The sequence below is a fragment of the Scyliorhinus torazame genome, chromosome 12 (genome assembly GCF_047496885.1).
Source record: "Scyliorhinus torazame isolate Kashiwa2021f chromosome 12, sScyTor2.1, whole genome shotgun sequence".
Taxonomy (NCBI): Eukaryota; Metazoa; Chordata; class Chondrichthyes; order Carcharhiniformes; family Scyliorhinidae; genus Scyliorhinus; species Scyliorhinus torazame.
Window position 1 is genome coordinate 3165692 of NC_092718.1, and position 26903 is coordinate 3192594.

At 51.4% G+C, this 26903-nt stretch overlaps 1 protein-coding gene across 1 annotated transcript in view; it reads left to right on the plus strand.

Moving 5' to 3' along the window:
* LOC140387341 (glycine amidinotransferase, mitochondrial-like) overlaps nt 1-26903 on the plus strand; it is a 102026-nt gene that overhangs the window by 50009 nt on the left and 25114 nt on the right. The window contains exons 5-6 of the mRNA XM_072470286.1: nt 13690-13827; nt 17165-17329. Of these exons, the coding sequence (XP_072326387.1) occupies nt 13690-13827; nt 17165-17329 (303 nt within the window). The remainder of the gene's footprint in view (nt 1-13689; nt 13828-17164; nt 17330-26903) is intronic.

Consider the following 26903-nt stretch of genomic DNA (forward strand, 5'->3'; position numbering starts at 1 on the left):
GGATCCGGAATGTTCTATCTGTGAGTGTGGTGGAGACAGATTCATACAGCGAGTGGTTAGGATCCGGAATGTTCTGTCTGTGAGTGAGAGAGACAGGTTCACACAGCGAGTGGTTAGGATCCGGAATGTTCTATCTGTGAGTGCGAGAGACAGATTCACACAGCGAGTGGTTAGGATCCGGAATGTTCTATCTGTGAGTGTGGTGGAGGCAGGTTCACACAACGAGTGGTTCGGATCCGGAATGTTCTATCTGTGAGTGTGATGGGAACAGATTCACACAGCGAGTGGTTAAGATCCGGAATGTTCTATCTGTGAGTGTGATGGCCGACAGATTCACACAGCAAGTGGTTCGGATCCGGAATGTTCTATCTGTGAGTGTGGTGGAGACAGATTCACACAGCGAGTGGTTAGGATCCGGAATGGACTGTCTGTGAGTGTGGTGGAGACGGATTCACATAGCGAGTGGTTAGGATCCGGAATGTTCTGTCTGAGAGTGTGGTGGAGGCAGATTCACACAGCGAGTGGTTAGGATCCGGAATGTTCTATCTGTGAGTGTGGTGGAGACAGATTCACACAGCGAGTGGTTAGGATTCGGAATGTTCTATCTGTGAGTGTGGTGGAGGCAGGTTCACACAACGAGTGGTTCGGATCCGGAATGTTCTATCTGTGAGTGTGATGGCCGACAGATTCACACAGCAAGTGGTTCGGATCCGGAATGTTCTATCTGTGAGTGTGATGGGAACAGATTCACACAGCGAGTGGTTAGGATCCGGAATGTTCTATCTGTGAGTGTGGTGGAGGCAGATTCACACAGCGAGTGGTTAGGATCCGGAATGTACTGTCTGTGAGTGTGGTGGAGACGGATTCACACAGCGAGCGGTTAGGATCCGGAATGTTCTGTCTGAGAGTGTGGTGGAGACAGATTCACACAGCGAGTGGTTAGGATCCGGAATGTACTGTCTGTGAGTGTGGTGGAGGCAGGTTCACACAGCGAGTGGTTAGGATCCGGAATGTTCTGTCTGTGAGTGAGAGAGACAGGTGCACACAGCGAGTGGTTAGGATCCGGAATGTTCTGTCAGAGAGTGTGGGGGAGACAGATTCACACAGCGAGTGGTTAGGATCCGGAATGTTCTATCTGTGAGTGCGAGAGACAGATTCACACAGCGAGTGGTTCAGATCCGGAATGTTCTGTCTGTGAGTGTGGTGGGGACAGATTCACACAGCGAGTGGTTAGGATCCGGAATGTTCTATCTGTGAGTGTGATGGGGACAGATTCACACAGCGAGTGGTTAGGATCCGGAATGTTCTGTCTGAGAGTGAGAGAGACAGATTCACACAGCGAGTGGTTAGGATCCGGAATGTTCTGTCTGTGAGTGTGATGGAGACGGATTCATACAGCAAGTGGTTCGGATCCGGAATGTACTGTCTGAGAGTGTGGTGGAGGCAGATTCACACAGCGAGTGGTTAGGATCCGGAATGTTCTATCTGTGAGTGTGATGGAGACGGATTCACACAGCGAGTGGTTCGGATCCGGAATGTTCTGTCTGTGAGTGTGATGGAGACGGATTCATACAGCGAGTGGTTAGAACATAGAACATAGAAAATACAGCACAGAACAGGCCCTTCGGCCCACGATGTTGTGCCGAACCATTGTCCTAGATTAATCATAGATTATCATTGAATCTACAGTGCAGAAGGAGGCCATTCGGCCCCCTGAGTCTGCACCAGCTCTTGGAAAGAGCACCCTACCCAAACTCAACACCTCCACCCAACACCAAGGGCAATTTGGACATTAAGGGCAATTTATCATTGGCCAATTCACCTAACCCGCACATCTTTGGACTGTGGGAGGAAACCGGAGCACCCGGAGGAAACCCACGCAGACACGGGGAGGACGTGCAGACTCCGCACAGACAATGACCCAAGCCGAAATCGAACCTGGGACCATGGATCTGTGAAGCAATTGTGCTATCCACAATGCTACCGTGCTGCCCTTAAGAACAAATAAATCTACACTATATCATTTTCCCGTAATCCATGTACCTATCCAACAGCTGCTTGAAGGTCACTAATGTTTCCGACTCAACTACTTCCACAGGCAGTGCATTCCATGCCCCCACTACTCTCTGGGTAAAGAACCTACCTCTGATATCCCTCCTATATCTTCCACCTTTCACCTTAAATTTATGTCCCCTTGTAATGGTGTGTTCCACCTGGGGAAAAAGTCTCTGACTGTCTACTCTATCTATTCCCCTGATCATCTTATAAACCTCTATCAAGTCGCCCCTCATCCTTCTCCGCTCTAATGAGAAAAGGCCTAGCACCCTCAACCTTTCCTCGTAAGACCTACTCTCCATTCCAGGCAACATCCTGGTAAATCTTCTTTGCACCTTTTCCAGAGCTTCCACATCCTTCCTAAAATGAGGCGACCAGAACTGTACACAGTACTCCAAATGTGGCCTTACCAAAGTTTTGTACAGCTGCATCATCACCTCACGGCTCTTAAATTCAATCCCTCTGTTAATGAACGCGAGCACACCATAGGCCTTCTTCACAGCTCTATCCACTTGAGTGGCAACTTTCAAAGATGTATGAACATAGACCCCAAGGTCTCTCTGCTCCTCCACAATGCCAAGAACTCTACCGTTAACCCTGTATTCCGCATTCATATTTGTCCTTCCAAAATGGACAACCTCACACTTTTCAGGGTTAAACTCCATCTGCCACTTCTCAGCCCAGCTCTGCATCCTATCTATGTCTCTTTGCAGCCGACAACAGCCCTCCTTACTATCCACAACTCCACCAATCTTCGTATCGTCTGCAAATTTACTGACCCACCCTTCAACTCCCTCATCCAAGTCATTAATGAAAATCACAAACAGCAGAGGACCCAGAACTGATCCCTGCGGTACACCACTGGTAACTGGGATCCAGGCTGAATATTTGCCATCCACCACCACTCTCTGACTTCTATCGGTTAGCCAGTTCGTTATCCAACTGGCCAAATTTCCCACTATCCCATGCCTCCTTACTTTGTGCAGAAGCCTACCATGGGGAACTTTATCAAATGCCTTACTAAAATCCATGTACAGGATTAGGATCCGGAATGTCCTGTCTGAGAGTGAGAGAGACAGATTCACACAGCGAGTGGTTAGGATCCGGAATGTTCTGTCTGTGAGTGAGACAGATTCACACAGCGAGTGGTTAGGATCCGGAATGTTCTGTCTGAGAGTGAGAGAGACAGATTCACACAGCGAGTGGTTAGGATCCGGAATGTTCTATCTGTGAGTGAGACAGATTCACACAGCGAGTGGTTAGGATCCGGAATGTTCTGTCTGTGAGTGAGAGAGACAGGTTCACACAGCGAGTGGTTAGGATCCGGAATGTTCTGTCTGTGAGTGTGGTGGAGACAGATTCACACAGCGAGTGGTTCGGATCCGGAATGTTCTGTCTGTGAGTGTGATGGAGACGGATTCATACAGCGAGTGGTTAGGATCCGGAATGTTCTATCTGTGAGTGAGACAGATTCACACAGCGAGTGGTTAGGATCCGGAATATTCTGTCTGTGAGTGTGGTGGAGGCAGATTCACACAGCGAGTGGTTAAGATCCGGAATGTTCTATCTGTGAGTGAGACAGATTCACACAGCGAGTGGTTCGGATCCGGAATGTTCTATCTGTGAGTGCGATGGGGACAGATTCACACAGCGAGTGGTTAAGATCCGGAATGTTCTATCTGTGAGTGTGATGGAGACGGATTCACACAGCGAGTGGTTCGGATCCGGAATGTTCTGTCTGTGAGTGTGATGGAGACGGATTCATACAGCGAGTGGTTAGGATCCGGAATGTTCTATCTGTGAGTGTGATGGGGACAGATTCATACAGCGAGTGGTTAGGATCCGGAATGTTCTGTCTGTGAGTGAGACAGATTCACACAGCGAGTGGTTAGGATCCGGAATGTTCTGTCTGGGAGTGCGAGAGACAGATTCACACAGCGAGTGGTTAGGATCCGGAATGTTCTGTCTGAGAGTGAGAGAGAGATTCACACAGCGAGTGGTTAGGATCCGGAATGTTCTGTCTGAGAGTGAGAGAGAGAGATTCACACAGCGAATGGTTAGGATCCGGAATGTTCTGTCTGTGAGTGAGAGAGACAGGTTCACACAGCGAGTGGTTAGGATCCGGAATGTTCTGTCTGTGAGTGTGGTGGAGGCAGATTCACACAGCGAGTGGTTAGGATCCGGAATGTTCTATCTGTGAGTGCGATGGGGACAGATTCACACAGCGAGTGGTTAAGATCCGGAATGTTCTATCTGTGAGTGTGATGGAGACGGATTCACACAGCGAGTGGTTCGGATCCGGAATGTTCTGTCTGTGAGTGCGATGGGGACAGATTCACACAGCGAGTGGTTAAGATCCGGAATGTTCTATCTGTGAGTGTGATGGAGACGGATTCACACAGCGAGTGGTTCGGATCCGGAATGTTCTGTCTGTGAGTGTGATGGAGACGGATTCATACAGCGAGTGGTTAGGATCCGGAATGTTCTATCTGTGAGTGTGATGGGGACAGATTCATACAGCGAGTGGTTAGGATCCGGAATGTTCTGTCTGTGAGTGAGACAGATTCACACAGCGAGTGGTTAGGATCCGGAATGTTCTGTCTGGGAGTGCGAGAGACAGATTCACACAGCGAGTGGTTAGGATCCGGAATGTTCTGTCTGAGAGTGAGAGAGAGATTCACACAGCGAGTGGTTAGGATCCGGAATGTTCTGTCTGAGAGTGAGAGAGACAGATTCACACAGCGAGTGGTTAGGATCCGGAATGTTCTGTCTGTGAGTGAGAGAGACAGGTTCAAACAGCGAGTGGTTAGGATCCGGAATGTTCTATCTGTGAGTGTGGTGGAGGCAGATTCACACAGCGAGTGGTTAAGATCCGGAATGTTCTATCTGTGAGTGCGAGAGACAGATTCACACAGCGAGTGGTTAGGATCCGGAATGTTCTATCTGTGAGTGCGATGGGGACAGATTCACACAGCGAGTGGTTAAGATCCGGAATGTTCTATCTGTGAGTGCGAGAGACAGATTCACACAGCGAATGGTTAGGATCCAGAATGTTCTATCTGTGAGTGCGAGAGACAGATTCACACAGCGAGTGGTTAAGATCCGGAATGTTCTATCTGTGAGTGTGGTGGAGACAGATTCACACAGCGAGCGGTTAGGACCCGGAATGTTCTGTCTGAGAGTGAGAGAGACAGATTCACACAGCGAGTGGTTAAGATCCGGAATGTTCTATCTGTGAGTGTGGTGGGGACAGATTCACACAGCGAGTGGTTAGGATCCGGAATGTTCTGTCTGTGAGTGCGAGAGACAGATTCACACAGCGAGTGGTTAGGATCCGGAATGTTCTGTCTGTGAGTGCGATGGAGACAGATTCACACAGCGAGTGGTTCGGATCCGGAATGTTCTATCTGTGAGTGTGATGGAGACAGATTCACACAGCGAGTGGTTAGGATCCGGAATGTTCTATCTGTGAGTGCGATGGAGACAGATTCACACAGCGAGTGGTTAGGATCCGGAATGTTCTATCAGTGAGTGTGATGGAGAAGGATTCACACAGCGAGTGGTTCGGATCCGGAATGTTCTATCTGTGAATGTGATGGAGACGGATTCACACAGCGAGTGGTTAGGATCCGGAATGTTCTGTCTGTGAGTGCGATGGAGACAGATTCACACAGCGAGTGTTTCGGATCCGGAATGTTCTATCTGTGAGTGTGATGGAGAAGGATTCACACAGCGAGTGGTTCGGATCCGGAATGTTCTATCGGTGAGTGTGATGGAGACGGATTCACACAGCGAGTGGTTAGGATCCGGAATGTTCTGTCTGTGAGTGTGATGGGGACAGATTCACACAGCGAGTGGTTCGGATCCGGAATGTTCTGTCTGTGAGTGTGATGGAGAAGGATTCACACAGCGAGTGGTTAGGATCCGGAATGTTCTGTCTGTGAGTGCGATGGAGACGGATTCACACAGCGAGTGGTTAGGATCCGGAATGTTCTATCTGTGAGTGCGATGGAGACAGATTCACACAGCGAGTGGTTCGGATCCGGAATGTTCTGTCTGTGAGTGCGATGGGGACAGATTCACACAGCGAGTGGTTCGGATCCGGAATGTTCTATCTGTGAGTGTGATGGGGACAGATTCACACAGTGAGTGGTTCGGATCCGGAATGTTCTGTCTGTGAGTGTGATGGAGAAGGATTCACACAGCGAGTGGTTAGGATCCGGAATGTTCTGTCTGTGAGTGTGGTGGAGACGGATTCACACAGCGAGTGGTTAGGATCCGGAATGTTCTATCTGTGAGTGTGATGGAGAAGGATTCACACAGCGAGTGGTTAGGATCCGGAATGTTCTATCTGTGAGTGTGATGGAGACGGACTCACACAGCGAGTGGTTCGGATCCGGAATGTTCTGTCTGTGAGTGTGATGGAGAAGGATTCACACAGCGTGTGGTTAGGATCCGGAATGTTCTATCTGTGAGTGCGATGGAGACGGATTCACACAGCGAGTGGTTCGGATCCGGAATGTTCTGTCTGTGAGTGTGGTGGAGACGGATTCACACAGCGAGTGGTTAGGATCCGGAATGTTCTATCTGTGAGTGTGATGGAGAAGGATTCACACAGCGAGTGGTTAGGATCCGGAATGTTCTATCTGTGAGTGTGATGGAGACAGATTCACACAGCGAGTGGTAAGGATCCGGAATGTTCTATCTGTGAGTGTGGTGGAGGCAGATTCACACAGCGAGTGGTTAGGATTCGGAATGTTCTATCTGTGAGTGTGATGGAGACAGATTCACACAGCGAGTGGTTAGGATCCGGAATGTTCTATCTGTGAGTGTGGTGGAGGCAGATTCACACAGCGAGTGGTTCGGATCCGGAATGTTCTATCTGTGAGTGTGATGGAGACGGATTCACACAGTGAGTGGTCAGGATCCGGAAAGTACTGTCCGTGAGCGTGGTGGAGGCAGATTCACACAGCGAGTGGTTAGGATTCGGAATGTTCTATCTGTGAGTGTGATGGAGACAGATTCACACAGCGAGTGGTTAGGATCCGGAATGTTCTATCTGTGAGTGTGATGGAGACAGATTCACACAGCGAGTGGTTATAATCCGGAATGTTCTATCTGTGAGTGTGGTGGAGGCAGATTCACATAGCGAGTGGTTAGGATCTGGAATGTTCTGTCTGTGAGTGTGATGGAGAAGGATTCACACAGCGAGTGGTTCGGATCTGGAATGTATTTCCGAGCTTGGAGGTGCTAGAGGAGGAGTTTGAGTTGCCGGTGGGAATGGGTTCCGGTATCTGCAGGTGAGGGATTTTGTGCGGAGCTCCGAGATCTATAAGGAGCTGATGGGGTGGGAGGGAGCCCCAATAGGGGAGGTGAAGAGAAAGTGGGAAGAAGAGCTAAGTGAGGAGTTGGAGGCTGGATTATGGGAGGAGGCCCTGAGGAGAGTTAATGCATCCTCGTCCTGTGCCAGGCTCAGCCTGATCCAATTTAAGATGGTCCACAGGGCACACATGACGGTGGTCCGGATGAGCAGGTTCTTTGAGGGTGTGGAGAATAGGTGTGGGCGCTGTGCGGGGCGGGGATGTCCTGCCAACCATGTCCATATGTTTTGGGCGTGTCCAAAGTTGAGGGGTTTCTGGCGACATGTCAGAGGTTTTACAAGTGAGAGTGGTCCGAGTGCAGAGGTGGCGATCTTTGGTGTGTGGGACGAACCGGGAGCCCAGGGGGCGAGAGAGGCCGACATCCTGGCCTTTGCCTCCCTGATGGCCCGGAGGCGGATCTCACTAGGATGGAGGGACTCGGAGCCCACAAAGTCGGGGGTGTGGGTTAGTGACATGGCGTGGTTTCTCAAAGATTTAGGAGACGGTGATCATTGTATTGTAAGGTTTAAAGAACAAAGAAGAACAAAGAAAATTACAGCACAGGAACAGGCCCTTCGGCCCTCCCAGCCTGCACCGACCCAGATCCTTTGTCTAAACCTGTCGGCTATTTTCCAAGGATCTACTTCCCTCTGTTCCCCGCCCGTTCATATATCTGTCTAGATGCATCTTAAATGACGCTATCGTGCCCGCCTCGACCACCTCCGCCGGCAATACGTTCCAGGCACCCACCACCCTCTGCGTAAAGAACTTTCCACGCATATCTCCATTAAACTTTTCCCCTCTCACCTTGAACTCGTGACACCTAGTAATTGAGGCCCCCACTCTGGGAAAAAGCTCTTGCTATCCACCCTGTCCATACCTCTCATGATTTTGTAGACCTCAATGAGGTCCCCCTCAACCTCCGTCTTTCCAATGAAAATAATCCTAATCTGCTCAACCTCTCTTCATAGCTAGCACCCTCCATACCAGGCAACATCCTGGTGAACCTCCTCTGCACCTTCTCCAAAGCATCCACATCCTTTTGGTAACGTGGCGACCAGAACTGCACGCAGTATTCCAAATGTGGCCTAACCAAAGTCCTATACAACTGTAACATGACCTGCCAACTCTTGTACTCAATACCCCATCCGATGAAGGCCAGCATGCTGTATGCCTTCTTGACCACTCTATCGACCTGCGTTGCCACCTTCAGGGTACAATGGACCTGAACTCCCAGATCTCTCTGTACATCAATTTTCCCCAGGACTCTTCCATTGACCGTATAGTCCGCTATTGAATTGGATCTTCCCAAATGCATCACCTCGCATTTGCCTGGATTGAACTCCATCTGCCATTTCTCTGCCCAACTCTCCAATCTATCTATATTTTGCTGTATTCTCTGACAGTCCTCCTCGCTATCTGCAATTCCACCAATCTTAGTATCATCTGCAAACTTTCTAATCAGACCACATATACCTTCGTCCAGATCATTTATGTATATCACAAACAACAGTGGTCTGAGCACGGATTCCTGTGGAACACCACGAGTCACCTTTCTCCACTACTCTCTGTCTCCTGTTGCCCAGCCAGTTCTTTATCCATCTAGCTAGTACACCCTGAACCTCATACGACTTCACTTTTTCCATCAACCTGCCATGGGAAACTTTATCAAACGCCTTACTGAAGTCCATGTATATGACACCTACAGCCCTTCCCTCATCAATTAATGTTGTCACTTCCTCAAAGAATTCTATTAGGTTTGTAAGACATGACCTTCCCTGCACAAAACCATGCTGCCTATCACTGATGTCTATTTTCTTCCAAATGTGAATAGATCCTATCCCTCAGTATCTTCTCCAACAGTTTGCCTACAACTGACGTCAAGCTCACAGGTCTATAATTCCCTGGATTATCCCTGCTACCCTTCTTAAACAAAGGGACAACATTACCAATTCTCCAGTCCTCCGGGACCGAGAATCTCACCCATTTCCTCTGACTCCACGCATAAATTCCCTCTTTTGTCTTTGAGTGGGCCAATCCTTTCTCTAGTTACCCTCTTGCTCCTTATATACGAATAAAAGGCTTTGGGATTTTCCTTAACCCTGTTAGCCAAATATATTTCCTGACCCCTTTTAGCCCTCTTTATTGTGCGTTTGAGATTTGTCCTACTTTCCCGATATTCCTCCAAAGCTTCATCAGTTTTAAGTCGCCTAGATCTTATGTATGCTTCCTTTTTCATCTTAGCTAGTCTCACAATTCCACCCGTCATCCATGGTTCCCTAATCTTGCCATTTCCATCCCTCATTTACATAGGGACATGTCTGTCCTGCACTCTAATCGACCTTTCCTTAAAAGACTCCCACATTTTCCCCGGGGTAGAGGGGTCAATTACTAGGGGGCATAGGTTTAAGGTGAGAGGGGCAAGGTTTAGAGTAGATGTACGAGGCAAGTTTTTTACGCAGAGGGTAGTGGGTGCCTGGAACTTGCTACCGGAGGAGGTGGTGGAAGCAGGGACGATAGTGACATTTAAGGGGCATCTTGACAAATACATGAATAGGATGGGAATAGAGGGATACGGACCCAGGAAGTGTAGAAGATTGTAGTTTAGTAGGGCAGCATGGTCGGCACGGGCTTGGAGGGCCGAAGGGCCTGTTCCTGTGCTGTACATTTCTTTGTTCTTTGTATTTCAAATGTGGATTTACTCTTAAACAGCTGCTCCCAATCCACATTCCCTAGCTCCTGCTGAATTTTGTTGTACTTGGCCTTTCCCCAATTTAGTACTCTTCCTTTAGGACCACTCTCGATTTTGTCCATGAGTATTCTAAAACTTACGGAATTGTGATCGCTATTCCCAAAGTAATCACTGACTGAAACTTCAACCACCTGGCCGGGATCATTCCCCAATACCAGGTCCAGTATGGCCCCTTCCCGAGTTAGACTATTTACATACTGCTCTAAAAGACTCTCCTGGATGCTCCTTACAAATTCTGCTCCATCTACGCCTCCAACACTACATGAGTCCCATTCAATGTTGGAGAAGTTAAAATCTCCCATCACGACCACCCTATTGCTCCTACATTTTTCTATAATCTGTCTACATATTTGTACCTCTACTTCACGCTCGCTTTTGGGAGGCCTGTAGTAAAGTCCCAACAATGTTACTGCACCCTTCCTATTTCTTAGCTCTACCCATATTGCCTCAGTGCTCGAATCCTCCATCGTGCCCTCCTTAATCACAGCTGTGATATCATCTCTGACCAGTAATGCAACTCCTCCACCCCTTTTACCTCCCTCTCTATCCCTCCTGAAGCATCTATACCCTGGGATATTTAGTTGCCAGTCTTGCCCTTCCTCCAACCAAGTCTCAGTAATACCAATAACATCATATTCTCAGGTACTAATCCAAGCCCTAAATTCATCTGCCTTACCTGCTACACGTCTCGCATTGAAACAAATGCACCTCAGACCACCTGTCCCTTTGCGTTCATCATCTCTTCCCTGTCTACTCTTCCGCTGAGTCACATTGAGTTTATTATCTAGTACCTTACTGGCTTTAGTCGCTGCCTCTTTACTGACCTCTAACTTCCTAATTTTGGGCGTCATTCTCCGACCCCCCGCCGGGTCGGAGAATGGCCGTTGGCTGCCGTGAATCCCGCCCCCGCCCCCGCCGAAGTCTCCGCTCCCGGAGATTGGGCGGGGGCAGGAATCCGGCCGCGCAGGTTGGCGGGATCCCCCGCTGGATTCTCCGGCCCGGATGGGCCGAAGTCCCGCCCAGGAATTGCCTGTCCCGCCGGCGTAAATCAAACCTGGTATTTACCGGCGGGACCAGGCGGCGTGGGCGGGCTCCGGGGTCCTGGGGGGGGGCGCGGGGCGATCTGACCCCGGGGGGTGCCCCCACGGTGGCCTGGCCCGCGATCGGGGCCCACCGATCCGCGGGCGGGCTTGTGCCGTGGGGGCACTCTTTCCCTTCCGCCTCCGCCACGGCCTCCACCATGGCGGAGGCGGAAGAGACTCTCCCCACTGCGCATGCGCGGGAAACTGACAGCGGCCGCTGACGCTCCCGCGCATGCGCTGGGAAACTGACAGCGGCCGCTGACGCTCCCGCGCATGCGCTGGGAAACTGACAGCGGCCGCTGACGCTCCCGCGCATGCGCCGCATTTCCGCGCCAGCTGGCGGGGCAACAAACGCCATTTCCGCCAGCTGGCGGGGCGGAAATCCCTCCGGCGTCGGCCTAGCCCCTCAATGTTGGGGCTAGGCCGCCAAAGATGCGGAGCCTTCCGCACCTTTGGGCCGGCGCGATGCCCGTCTGATTGGCGCCGGCTTTGGCGCCAGTCGGCGGGCATCCCGCCGTTGGGGGAGAATTTCGCCCCTGGTTCCCATCCCCCTGCCACATTAGTTCTCAGACTCAAGAAAGTTAAATTCACCTTGAGGGGATCGCTGCAGGGGTTTGCTTGAGTTGACTTCTTCGAGAAAAATTAAGCTGTCAGCGGGGGGGAGGAGAGGGGGGGAAAGGGGAGGCATGGGAGAGACGCGTAAGGGCAGGAGAACCAACAGAGGGGTGGTTGGGGAAGGTGGCCTTCTTTGTGTAAGCCACGTTGGCTGGGGTTTGTGCTGGGGGGAGGGGGTTATTAGTTATGTTGTTGGTTATGTTGTGTTTCTGTTTTTGTTGAAATTTAATGTTGAAAATTGTTAAAATTATAACTGCCTCAATAAAATATTTTCAGAAAAACAAAGATCTGGGGCGAGATTCTCCGACACCCCTGCCGGGTCGGGGAATTGCCGGGGGCTGGCGTGAATCCCGCCCCCGCCGGTTGCCGAATTCTCCAGCACCGGAGATTCGGCGGGGGCGGGAATCGCGCCGCGCCGGTTGGCGGGCTCCCCCCCGGCGATTCTCCGGCCTGGATGGGCCGAAGTTCCACTGCTAGAATGCCTGTCCCGCCGGCGTGAATTAAACCACCTCTCTTACCGGCGGGATACAGCGGCGCGGGCTCCGGGGTCCTGGGGGGGGCGCGGGGCGATCTGGCCCTGGGAGGTGCCCCCACGGTGGCCTGGCCCGCGATCAGGGCTGACCGATCAGCCCTGATCAGGGTGGGCCTGTGCCGTGGGGGCACTCTTTTTCTTCCACCTTCGCCACGGTCTCCACCATGGCGGAGGCGGAAGAGACCCCCTCCACTGCGCATGCGTGGGGATGCCGTGAGCGGCAGCTGACGCTCCCATGCATGCGCCGCCCGGCAAAGTCATTTCCGCGCCAGCTGGCGGGGCACCAAATGCCTTTCCCGCCAGCTGGCGGGGCGGAAATCAGTCCGGCGCGGGCCTAGCCCCTCAAGGTTAGGGCTCGGCCGCTCAAGATGCGGAGAATTCGCACCTTTGGGGCGGCGCAATGCCGGACTGATTTGCGCCGTTTTTGGCGCCGGTTGGCGGACATCGTGCCGATTACGGAGAATTTCGCCCCTGGAATGTCCTGTCTGTGAGTATGGTGGAGACATTCACACAGCGAGTGGTTAGGATCTGGAATGCACTGTCTGTGAGTGGGGTGGAGACAGATTCACACAGTGAGTGGTTAGGATCCGGAATGTTCTATCTGTGAGTGTGGTGGAGACAGATTCACACAGCGAGTGGTTAGGATCTGGAGTGCACTGTCTGTGAGTGTGGTGGAGACAGATTCACACAGCAAGTGGTTAGGATCTGGAATGCACTGTCTGTGAGTGTGGTGGAGACAGATTCACACAGCGAGTGGTTATGATCTGGAGTGCACTGTCTGTGAGTGTGGTGGAGACAGATTCACACAGCGAGTGGTTATGATCTGGAGAGCACTGACTGTGAGTGTGGTGGAGACAGATTCACACAGCGAGTGGTTAGGATCTGGAATGCACTGTCTGTGAATGTGGTGGAGACATTCACACAGCGAGTGGTTAGGATCTGGAGAGCACTGTCTGTGAGTGTGGTGGAGACAGATTCACACAGCGAGTGGTTAGGATCTGGAATGCACTGTCTGTGAGTGTGGTGGAGACATTCACACAGCGAGTGGTTATGATCTGGAGTGCACTGTCTGTGAGTGTGGTGGAGACATGGACAATTGAAGTATTCAAAGGGAAATTGTTTTCTGAAACGGAAGAATGTGCCGGTTATGGGGAGAAGGTGGGGGATGGCACTGAGAGCATTGTGTCTTTCGAGGCCTGACACGGAACATTCCCCTGCCCTGCAGTAAGCAGTGGATGATTTTAAGATTGACTGTGACGTTTGATTTTGTTGCACTAATCTTTGCTGCTGCAGGACTACCCCATGCAGTCAGCGGAGGACAGACACAAACTCGCTGCCCTTGGGAAATTTGTAACCACCGAATTTGAGCCGTGTTTTGATGCTGCCGACTTCATGAGAGCTGGGAGAGATATATTTGTACAACGCAGCCAGGTGGGTGTTTTATATCACTTAATCCTTCAAGGTAACATCTCATTGTCTCCCTAATGCCTCCTGTCCAAACTGAGGTTAAAGCTAGTGTCCCTCAGTGCAGATTCATGTTCACTCATTCATTATTTCCATTGAAGTTGGGCTGTGCCCATAATCTGCAGACTGACTTGTCTACCGGAGAGGCATAAATATCCTGGCCGCGAGGTTTGCTAGTGTCACACGGGAGGGTTTAAACTAGTATGGCAGGGGGGTGGGCACGGGAGCAATAGGTCAGAAGGTGAGAGCATTGAGGGAGAACTAGGGAATAGGGACAGTGTGGCTCTGAGGCAGCGCAGACGGGGAGAAGTTGCTGAACACAGGGGGTCTGGTGGCCTGAAGTGCATATGTTTTAATGCAAGGAGCATTAAGGGTAAGGCAGACGAACTTAGAGCTTGGATTACTACTTGGAACTATGATGTTGTTGCCATTACAGAGACCTGGTTGAGGGAAGGGCAGGATTGGCAGCTAAACGTTCCAGGATTTAGATGTTTCAGGCGGGATAGAGGGGGATGTAAAAGGGGAGGCGGAGTTGCGCTACTTGTTCAGGAGAGTATCACAGCTATACAGCGAGAGGACACCTCAGAGGGCAGTGAGGCTATATGGGTAGAGATCAGGAATAAGAAGGGTGCAGTCACAATGTTGGGGGTATACTACAGGCCTCCCAACAGCCAGCGGGAGATAGAGGAGCAGATAGGTAGACAGATTTTGGAAAAGAGTAAAAACAACAGGGTTGTGGTGATGGGAGACTTCAACTTCCCCAATATTGACTGGGACTCACTTAGTGCCAGGGGCTTAGACGGGGCAGAGTTTGTAAGGAGCATCCAGGAGGGCTTCTTAAAACAATATGTAAACAGTCCAACTAGGGAAGGGGCGGTACTGGACCTGGTATTGGGGAATGAGCCTGGCCAGGTGGTAGATGTTTCAGTAGGGGAGCATTTCGGTAACAGTGACCACAATTCAGTAAGTTTTAAAGTACTGGTGGACAAGGATAAGAGTGGTCCGAGGATGAATGTGCTAAATTGGGGGAAGGCTAATTATAACAATATTAGGCGGGAACTGAAGAACATAGATTGGGGGCGGATGTTTGAGGGCAAATCAACATCTGACATGTGGGAGGCTTTCAAGTGTCAGTTGAAAGGAATACAGGACAGGCATGTTCCTGTGAGGAAGAAAGATAAATACGGCAATTTTCGGGAACCTTGGATGACGAGTGATATTGTAGGCCTCGTCAAAAAGAAAAAGGAGACATTTGTCAGGGCTAAAAGGCTGGGAACAGACGAAGCCTGTGTGGCATATAAGGAAAGTAGGAAGGAACTTAAGCAAGGAGTCAGGAGGGCTAGAAGGGGTCATGAAAAGGCATTGGCAAATAGGGTTAAGGAAAATCCCAAGGCTTTTTACACTTACATAAAAAGTAAGAGGGTAGCCAGGGAAAGGGTTGGCCCACTGAAGGATAGGCAAGGGAATCTATGTGTGGAGCCAGAGGAAATGGGCGAGGTACTAAATGAATACTTTGCATCAGTATTCACCAAAGAGAAGGAATTGGTAGATGTTGAGTCTGGAGAAGGGGGTGTAGATAGCCTGGGTCACATTGTGATCCAAAAAGACGAGGTGTTGGGTGTCTTAAAAAATATTAAGGTAGATAAGTCCCCAGGGCCGGATGGGATCTACCCCAGAATACTGAAGGAGGCTGGAGAGGAAATTGCTGAGGCCTTGACAGAAATCTTTGGATCCTCGCTGTCTTCAGGGGATGTCCCGGAGGACTGGAGAATAGCCAATGTTGTTCCTCTGTTTAAGAAGGGTGGCAGGGATAATCCCGGGAACTACAGGCCGGTGAGCCTTACTTCAGTGGTAGGGAAATTACTGGAGAGAATTCTTCGAGACAGGATCTACTCCCATTTGGAAGCAAATGGACGTATTAGTGAGAGGCAGCACGGTTTTGTGAAGGGGAGGTCGTGTCTCACTAACTTGATAGAGTTTTTCGAGGAGGTCACTAAGATGATTGATGCAGGTAGGGCAGTAGATGTTGTCTATATGGACTTCAGTAAGGCCTTTGACAAGGTCCCTCATGGTAGACTAGTACAAAAGGTGAAGTCACACGGGATCAGGGGTGAACTGGCAAGGTGGATACAGAACTGGCTAGGCCATAGAAGGCAGAGGGTAGCAATGGAGGGATGCTTTTCTAATTGGAGGGCTGTGACCAGTGGTGTTCCACAGGGATCAGTGCTGGGACCTTTGCTCTTTGTAGTATATATAAATGATTTGGAGGAAAATGTAACTGGTCTGATTAGTAAGTTTGCAGACGACACAAAGGTTGGTGGAATTGCGGATAGCGATGAGGACTGTCTGAGGATACAGCAGGATTTAGATTGTCTGGAGACTTGGGCGGAGAGATGGCAGATGGAGTTTAACCTGGACAAATGTGAGGTAATGCATTTTGGAAGGGCTAATGCAGGTAGGGAATATACAGTGAATGGTAGAACCCTCAAGAGTATTGAAAGTCAAAGAGATCTAGGAGTACAGGTCCACAGATCACTGAAAGGGGCTACACAGGTGGAGAAGGTAGTCAAGAAGGCATACGGCATGCTTGCCTTCATTGGCCGGGGCATTGAGTATAAGAATTGGCAAGTCATGTTGCAGCTGTATAGAACCTTAGTTAGGCCACACTTGGAGTATAGTGTTCAATTCTGGTCGCCACACTACCAGAAGGATGTGGAGGCTTTAGAGAGGGTGCAGAAGAGATTTACCAGAATGTTGCCTGGTATGGAGGGCATAAGCTATGAGGAGCGATTGAATAAACTCGGTTTGTTCTCACTGGAACGAAGGAGGTTGAGGGGCGACCTGATAGAGGTATACAAAATTATGAGGGGCATAGACAGAGTGGATAGTCAGAGGCTTTTCCCCAGGGTAGAGGGGTCAATTACTAGGGGGCATAGGTTTAAGGTGAGAGGGGCAAAGTTTAGAGTAGATGTACGAGGCAAGTTTTTTACGCAGAGGGTAGTGGGTGCCTGGAACTCACTACCGGAGGAGGTAGTGGAGGCAGGGACGATAGGGACATTTAAGGGGCATCTTGACAAATATATGAATAGGATGGGAATAGAAGGATACGGACCCAGGAAGTGTAGAAGATTGTAGTTTAGTCGGGCAGTATGGTCGGCACGGGCTTGGAGGGCCGAAGGGCCTGTTCCTGTGCTGTACATTTCTTTGTTCTTTGTTCTTTGTTTGTCTACATAGCATATAAAACATGAACAACTCCAACAGGTTGAGATCCAGTGTGAATATTGGGTTTGTTTTAATTTTCCAGGTGACTAATTATCTGGGGATTGAGTGGATGCGCAGGCACCTTGCACCAACATACAGACTTCACACAATTTCTTTCAAGGATCCAAACCCCATGCATATTGATGCAACCTTCAACATCATTGGACCTGGTTTGGTATTAGCGAATCCGGAACGGCCCTGTAACCAAGTAAGATCATTGAGAAACACCATACAGCCTAATACTGGTCTAATAAAGGATTTTGGAACAGATAAATGTTTTTATTTATGTTCACATTGTTACCCTTGAACAGACAAATTCAATTCAGTATAATTGATATCGGGGGTGGGGGGGGGCTCATTCCTGGAGCTCAGCACTCGCCACTGTGATTCGCTCCTTCTGTTTGAAGACGTTAAAATATTGAGGGGTTTTCTGATATTGACCCTGCTGTACAAGGTGGGGGCCATAATCTTTTTACAGCATCGTCTCTGTATTGAACAGGCTGGTTCCTGCACTTGGTGAGGAAATCCTTCTCGTCACGTGTGGTGGTCTGTGTTAGGAGGATTACGGCACCTAGTAATGCGGGAATACCATTGGTGGAGAATGTACTTGTTCCCATTGGTTAAGCTTGTATATTAGCTCCGCCCTGCAAGGCGGGGTATAAGAGCCCGTGCCGCCCCAGCAGCTTCCTTCTGTACCTGCGCTGCTGGGGGAAACATCTAGCGTATTAAAGCCTTCAATTGTCTCCAACCAGGGGCAAAATTCTCCCCCAACGGCGCGATGTCCGCAGACTGGCGCCAAAAACGGCGCCAATCAGACGGGCATCGCGCCGGCCCAAAGGTGCGGAATGCTCCGCATCTTTGGGGGCTGAGCCCCAACATTGAGGGGCTAGGCCGGCGCCGGAGGGATTTCCGCCCCGCCAGCTGGCGCGGAAATGCGGCGTATGCGCGGGAGCGTCAGCGGCCGCCGACAGTTTCCCGCGCATGCGCAGTGGTGAGAGTCTTCCACCTCCGCCATGGTGGAGGCCGTGGGCCGGAGAATTGAGCGGGGTGTCCCGCCAACCGGCGCGGCCCGATTCCCGCCCCTGCCCAATCTCCGGTACTGGAGACTTTGGCGGGGGCGGGATTCACGGCGGCCAACGGCCATTCTCCGACCCGGCGGGGGATCGGAGAATGACGCCCCTCGTTTCTGAGGTTATTGATCATGCATCAATTTAATACACTAGATGTAAAGAATGGAGCTCCGAATCAAGCCGGAGTGTCTGCAACTCAGCCCCCACGCGGAAAACTCAGCGGCAATCTTCAAGCACTGGCTGATGTGTTTTAACGGATACCTCAGAACGGCCGAAAACACACCCACGGGAGAACAGAAACTGCAAGTCCTGCACTCGAGGGTGAGCCCGGAGATTTACACCCTCATTGAGGACGCGGACGACTTTGATGCAGCAATGGAGATGCTGAAAGTACATTATATTGGCAGGTCTACGATCGACATCTGCTAGCGATGAGGTGACAAATCCCTGGGGAATCGCTGGAAGAATTCTACTGTGCACTCCTGGTGTTGAGGAGAAACTGCAGCTGCCCGCAAGTTTCGGCGAGCGACCGCACAGAACTTTTGATTCGGGACGCTTTCGTTGCAGGTATGCTGTCCTCCCAAATCCGCCAGCGATTGCTGGAGAAAGACACCCTAGGCCTCAAGGAGGCACATGCCCTTGCCGGTTCTCTGGATGTGGTCTCCCGAAACGCCCGCGCTTATGTCCCCGACCGCGCGGCAGCCCCCTGGGCAGCGTGGGACCCGCCTGCGGCCGACCCCGAGACATCTCCCATCTCCCCACAAACTTGCGCTGCAAGGCGGCCTGGCAACCCCGGGGGGCCCCGCTGCTATTTTTGCGGGCACGCCAAGCACCCCCAACAGTGCTGTCCGGCCCGCGCATCCACCTGCAAGGGATGCGGTAAAAAGGGCCACTTCGTGGCGGTATGCCAGGCCCGGGCGATCGCTACGGTCTCCGGTGGCGAATGCGGACCGCCACCACAATCCTCTCCACGGTCCCCGTGCGGGCAGCGGGCGCCGCCATCTTCCTCCTCCGCGGCAACGTGCGGCCTCCGGGCCGCCACCTGCGATGGATGGGCGCCGCCATTTTGTGCACCCCCAGCCATGTGCGACCAATGGGTGCCGCCATCTTGGATGGGCTCCCAGGACCCCAGTTCGGCTGGCTATACACCGCCCAAAGAGAACATTCAACTGCTGCCACGAGTAGCCTCGGTGACTCTGGACCAGTCTCGGCCCCGAACACTATCGACTGCTACGACGACGGTGCTTATCAACGGGCATGAAATGTCGTGCCTAATCGACTCTGGGAGCACGGAGAGCTTCATACACCCTGACACGGTAAGGCGCTGTTCTCTCCCCGTCCACCCGTTAATCAAAAAATCTCCCTGGTCTCCGGATCTCACTCAGTAGAAATGACAGGGTTTTGTATATCTAACCTCACAATCCAAGGAAGGGAGTTCAAAAACTACCGACTCTACGTCCTTCCCCACCTCTGTGCGTCCACACTCCAGCATTGGATTTTCAGTGTAACCTCCAAAGTCTAACGTCAAATTCGGCGGCCCTATACCCCCCCTCACTGTCTGCAGCCTCGCGACCCTCAAGGTCGATCCGCCCTCCCTGTTTGCGAACCTCACCCCGGATTGCAAACCCATCGCCACCAGGAGCAGACGGTACAGTGCCCAGGACCGGATTTTTATCAGGTCAGAGGTCCAACGGTTACTGAAGGAAGGTATCATTGAGGCTAGCAACAGTCCCTGGAGAGCTCAAGTAGTGGTGGTAAAGTCCGGGGAGAAGCATAGGATGGTCATCGACTACAGTCAGACCATCAACAGGGTTACGCAGCTCGACGCGTACCCTCTCCCCCGCATATCATATCCGACCTGTTCAACAGGATCGCGCATTACAAGGTCTTCTCCACGGTGGATCTTAAGTCCGCCTACCACCAGCTCCCCATCCGCACTAGTGACCGCAAATACACTGCATTCGAAGCAGATGGGTGGCTCTACCACTTCTTAAGGGTTCCCTTCGGTGTCACTAACGGGGTCTCGGTCTTCCAGCGAGAGGTGAAAATGAAATGAAATGAAAATCGCTTATTGTCACAAGTTGACTTCAAATGAAGTTACTGTGAAAAGCCCCTAGTCGCCACATTCCGGCGCCTGTTCGGGGAGGCTGGTACAGGAATTGAACCGTGCTGCTGGCCTGCCTGGTCTGCTTTCAAAGCCAGCGATTTAGCCCTGTGCTAAACAGCCCCATGGACCGAATGGTTAGAACATAGAACATAGAACAATACAGCGCAGTACAGGCCCTTCGGCCCACGATGTTGCACCGAAACAAAAGCCATCTAACCTACACTATGCCATTATCATCCATATGTTTCTCCAATAAACTTTTAAATGCCCTCAGTGTTGGCGAGTTCACTACTGTAGCAGGTAGGGCATTCCACGGCCTCACTACTCTTTGCGTAAAGAACCTACCTCTGACCTCTGTCCTATATCTATTACCCCTCAGTTTAAAGTTATGTCCCCTCGTGCCAGCCATATCCATCCGCGGGAGAAGGCTCTCACTGTCCACCCTATCCAACCCCCTGATCATTTTGTATGCCTCTATTAAGTCTCCTCTTAACCTTCTTCTCTCCAACGAAAACAACCTCAAGTCCATCAGCCTTTCCTCATAAGATTTTCCCTCCATACCAGGCAACATCCTGGTAAATCTCCTCTGCACCCGCTCCAAAGCCTCCACGTCCTTCCTATAATGCGGTGACCAGAACTGTACGCAATACTCCAAATGCGGCCGTACCAGAGTTCTGTACAGCTGCAACATGACCTCCCGACTCCGGAACTCAATCCCTCTACCAATAAAGGCCAACACTCCATAGGCCTTCTTCACAACCCTATCAACCTGGGTGGCAACTTTCAGGGATCTATGTACATGGACACCTAGATCCCTCTGCTCATCCACACTTTCAAGAACGTTACCATTAGCCAAATATTCCGCATTCCTGTTATTCCTTCCAAAGTGAATCACCTCACATTTCTCTACATTAAACTCCATTTGCCACCTCTCAGCCCAGCTCTGCAGCTTATCTATATCCCTCTGTAACCTGCTACATCCTTCCACACTATCGACAACACCACCGACTTTAGTATCGTCTGCAAATTTACTCACCCACCCTTCTGCGCCTTCCTCTAGGTCATTGATAAAAATGACAAACAGCAACGGCCCCAGAACAGATCCTTGTGGTACTCCACTTGTGAGTGTACTCCATTCTGAACATTTCCCATCAACCACCACCCTCTGTCTTCTTTCAGCTAGCCAATTTCTGATCCACATCTCTAAATCACCCTCAATCCCCAGCCTCCGTATTTTTTGCAATAGCCTACCGTGGGGAACCTTATCAAATGCTTTGCTGAAATCCATATACACCACATCAACTGCTCTACCCTCGTCTACCTGTTCAGTCACCTTCTCAAAGAACTCAATAAGGTTTGTGAGGCATGACCTACCCTTCACAAAGCCATGCTGACTATCCCTGATCATATTATTCCTATCTCGATGATTATAAATCTTGTCTCTTATAATCCCCTCCAAGACTTTACCCACTACAGACGTGAGGCTCACCGGTCTATAGTTGCCGGGGTTGTCTCTGCTCCCCTTTTTGAACAAAGGGACCACATTTGCTGTCCTCCAGTCCTCTGGCACTATTCCTGTAGCCAATGATGACATAAAAATCAAAGCCAAAGGTCCAGCAATCTCTTCCCTGGCCTCCCAGAGAATCCTAGGATAAATCCCATCAGGTCCCGGGGACTTATCTATTTTCAGCCTGTCCAGAATTGCCAACACCTCTTCCCTACGTACCTCAATGCCATCTATTCTATTAGCCTGGGGCTCAGCATTCTGCTCCACAACATTATCTTTTTCCTGAGTGAATACTGACGAAAAATATTCATTTAGTATCTCGCCTATCTCTTCAGACTCCACACACAATTTCCCATCCCTGTCCTTGACTGGTCCTACTCTTTCCCTAGTTATTCGCTTATTCCTGACATACCTATAGAAAGCTTTTGGGTTTTCCTTGATCCTTCCTGCCAAATACTTCTCATGTCCCCTCCTTGCTCGTCTTAGCTCTCTCTTTAGATCCTTCCTCGCTACCTTGTAACTATCCATCGCCCCAACCGAAACTTCACACTTCATCTTCACATAGGCCTCCTTCTTCCTCTTAACAAGAGATTCCACTTCCTTGGTAAACCACGGTTCCCTCGCTCGACGCCTTCCTCCCTGTCTGACCGGTACATACTTATCAAGAACACGCAGTAGCTGATCCTTGAACAAGCCCCACTTATCCAGTGTGCCCAACACTTGCAGCCTACTTCTCCACCTTATCCCCCCCAAGTCACGTCTAATGGCATCATAATTGCCCTTCCCCCAGCTATAACTCTTGCCCTGCGGTTTATACTTATCCCTTTCCATCATTAACGTAAACGTCACCGAATTGTGGTCACTGTCCCCAAAGTGCTCTCCTACCTCTAAATCCAACACCTGGCCTGGTTCATTACCCAAAACCAAATCCAACGTGGCCTCGCCTCTTGTTGGCCTGTCAACATATTGTTTCAGGAAACCCTCCTGCACACACTGTACAAAAAACGACCCATCTATTGTACTCGAACTATATCTTTTCCAGTCAATATTTGGAAAGTTAAAGTCTCCCATAATAACTACCCTGTTACTTTCGCTCATATCCAGAATCATTTTCGCCATCCTTTCCTCTACATCCCTAGAACTATTAGGAGGCCTATAAAAAACTCCCAACAGGGTGACCTCTCCTTTCCTGTTTCTAACTTCAGCCCATACTACCTCGGAAGAAGAGTCCCCATCTAGCATCCTCTCCGCCACCGTAATACTGCTCTTAACTAGCAGCGCCACACCTCCCCCTCTTTTGCCTCCTTCTCTGAGCTTACTAAAACACCTAAATCCCGGAACCTGCAACATCCATTCCTGTCCCTGCTCTATCCATGTCTCCGAAATGGCCACAACATCGAAGTCCCAGGTACCAACCCATGCTGCCAGTTCCCCTACCTTGTTTCGTATACTCCTGGCATTGAAGTAGACACACTTCAAACCACCTACCTGAACACTGGCCCCCTCCTGCGACGTCAAATCTGTGCTCCTGACCTCTATACTCTCATTCTCACTTACCCTAAAACTACAATCCAGGTTCCCATGCCCCTGCTGCATTAGTTTAAACCCCCCCCAAAGAGCACTAACAAATCTCCCCCCCAGGATATTTGTGCCCCTCAGGTTCAGATGTAGACCATCCTGTCTGTAGAGGTCCCACCTTCCCCAGAAAGAGCCCCAGTTATCCAAATATCTGAATCCCTCCCGCCTGCACCATCCCTGTAGCCACGTGTTTAAATGCTCTCTCTCCCTATTCCTCATCTCACTATCACGTGGCACGGGCAACAACCCAGAGATAACAACTCTGTTTGTTCTAGTTCTGAGCTTCCATCCGAGCTCCCTGAAAGCCTGCCTGACATCCTTGTCCCCTTTCGTACCTATGTCGTTAGTGCCAATGTGGACCACGACTTGGGGCTGCTCCCCCTCCCCCCTAAGGACCCGGAAAACACGATCCGAGACGGGTACGGTTTACGGGCCATATTCCCGTACCTCGATAATGTCACCATCTGCGGCCACGACCAGCAGGACCACGACGCCAACCTCTGAAAATTCCTCCAAACCGCAAAAATACTTAACCAAACGTATAACAAGGATAAATGCGTGTTTAGCACCAACCGCCTAGCCATCCTCGGCTATGTAGTGCGTAATGGAGTGATAGGCCCAGACCCTGAACGCATGCACCCCCTTATGGAGCTCCCCCTCCCGCACTGCTCCAAAGCCCTGAAGCGCTTACTATGCCCAGCGGGTCCCCAACTATGCGGACAAGGCCTGTCCACTGATCCAATCCACAGTTTTTCCCCTGTCGACAGAGGCTTGCCAGGCCTTCAGCCGCATCAAAGCAGACATTGCAAAGGCCACGATGCACGCCATCGACGAGTCCCTCCCCTTCCAGGTCGAGAGCGACGCCTCCGCGTAGCTCTGGCGGCCACCCTCAACCAAGCGGGCAGCCCCGTGGCCTTCTTCTCACGCACCCTCCACGCCTCCGAAATCCACCATTCCTCAGTCGAAAAGGAGGCCCAGGCCATAGTAGAAGCTGTGCGACATTGGAGGCATTACCTGGCCAGCAGGAGATTCACTCTCCTCACTGACCAACGGTCGGTTGCTTTCATGCTTTCAGGGGGCAGCACGGTAGCATTGTGGATAGCACAATTGCTTCACAGCTCCAGGGTCCCAGGTTCGATTCCGGCTTGGGTCACTGTCTGTGCAGAGTCTGCACATCCTCCCCGTGTGTGCGTGGGTTTCCTCCGGGTGCTCCGGTTTCCTCCCACAGTCCAAAGATGTGCAGGTTAGGTGGATTGGCCATGATAAATTGCCCTTAGTGTCCAAAATTGCCCTTAGTGTCCAAAATTGCCCTTAGTGTTGGGTGGGGTTACTGGGTTATGGGGATAGGGTGGCGGTGTGGACCTTGGGTAGGGTGCTCTTTCCAAGAGCCAGTGCAGACTCGATGGGCCGAATGGCCTCCTTCTGCACTGTAAATTCTATGAAATTCTATGTTCGATAATGCACAGCGGGGAAAGATAAAAAAACGACAAGATCTTGCGGTGGAGGATCGAACTCTCCACCTACAACTATGAGATCTTGTATCGTCCCGGGAAGCTAAACGAGCCTCCTGATGCCCTATCCTGCGGCACATGTGCCAACGCACAAGTGGACCGCCTCCGAGCCCTCCACGAGGACCTCTGCCACCCGGGGGTCACTCGATTGTTCCACTTCATCAAGACCCGCAACCTGCCCTACTCCATCGAGGAGGTTAGGACAGCCACCAGGAATTACCAAATCTACGCGGAGTGCAAGCCGCACTTCTAGAGGCCAGAGAAAGCGCACCTGATAAAGGCTTCCCATCCCTTTGAACGCCTCAGTATGGATTTCAAAGGCCCCCTCCCCTCCACCGACCGCAACACGTACTTCCTGAACGTGATTGATGAATACTCCCGGTTCCCATTCGCCATCCCCTATCCGACATGACCGCAACCACCATCATAAAAGCCCTCCATAGTATCTTTACGCTGTTCGGTTTTCCCGCCTACATACACAGTGATAGGGGGTCCTCCTTTATGAGCGACGAACTGCGTCAATTCCTGCTCGGCAAGGGCATTGCCTCGAGCAGGACGACCAGTTACAATCCCGGGGAAATGGACAGGTAGAGAGGGAGAACGGAACGGTCTGGAAGACCTTCCTACTTGCCCTGCGGTCGAGGAATCTCCCAATCTCCCGCTGGCAGGAAGTCCTCCCGGATGCCCTCCACTCCATCCGGTCACTGCTGTGTACCACGACCAACCAAACACCTCACAAACGTTTCCTTGTCTTCCCCAGGAAGTCCTCCTCTGGGACCTCGCTCCCGACCTGGCTGGCAGCTCCCGGACCCGTCCTGCTCCGAAAACACGTGCGGGCGCACAAATCGGACCCATTGGTCGAGAGGGTCCATCTCCTCCACGCTAACCCTCAGTACGCCTACGTGGCCCCGACGGCCGACAGGATACGGGCTTCCCTAAGAGGACCTGGCGCCCACTGGATCCCCCCCCCCCCCCTGCCCACCAGCCCCACCCTCCCTCCAACCGGCGCACCTCACAACCGCCCCCTTCCCAGGTGGATCGGTTCTTCCACCGGCCCCGTCTAGGCCCTGACCACCGGCGCACCCCACAGCCGCCCCCTTCCCAGACCAGTCGGCCATTCCGCCAGCCACATGTAGGGGTGATGAAGCCGCCGCAGAAGCCGAAACCACGCTCCCGGAGTCACAGGCGCCCTAACCTCCACCGACATCACCACCAAAGCTACGACGATCGCAGAGGACGACCAGGGCCTCCGATCGACTAATTGCTTCCTTTTGGGGGAAGGTGGAGGGGTGGGGGGGGTTGGGTGGGGGGTGGGTGTGGGGGGGGGTGGGGGGTGTGGGTGGGGGGGTGGGGGGGTGGGTGGGGGTGCGGTGGGGGGGGTGGGAGGGGGTGGGTGGTGGTGGGTGGGGTGGGTGGGGGTGGGGGGGGGTGGGGGTGGGGGGTGATCACGTTTACGGCTCCAACGCCGTTGCTGATAAATGTGAGCGAGAAAATAGAATGAAAAAGGAATTAAAACCAAAATACTCGAGGTCAAACTGTGTCTGTGGAAAGAGAATCAATTTAATTGCCGCAATCACTCGAACCTGCCTCCCATCCATTGGCTCCATCTACACCTCCCGCTGCCTGGGGAAAGCGGGCAGCATAATCAAAGATCCCTCCCACCCGGCTTACTCCACTCTTCCAACTTCTTCCATCGGGCAGGAGATACAGAAGTCTGAGAACACGCACGGACAGACTCAAAAACAGCTTCTTCCCCACTGTCACCAGACTCCTAAATGACCCTCTTATGGACTGACCTCATTAACACTACACCCTGTATGCTTCACTCGATGCCAGTGCTTATGTATTTAATTAATAATCTTTATTGTCACAAGGAGGCTTACATTAACACTGCAATGAAGTTACTGTGAAAGTCCCCTAGTCGCCACATTCCGGCGCCTGTTCGGGTACACTGAGGGAGAATTCAGAATGTCCAATTCACCTAATGAGCACGTCTTTTGTGGAATTGT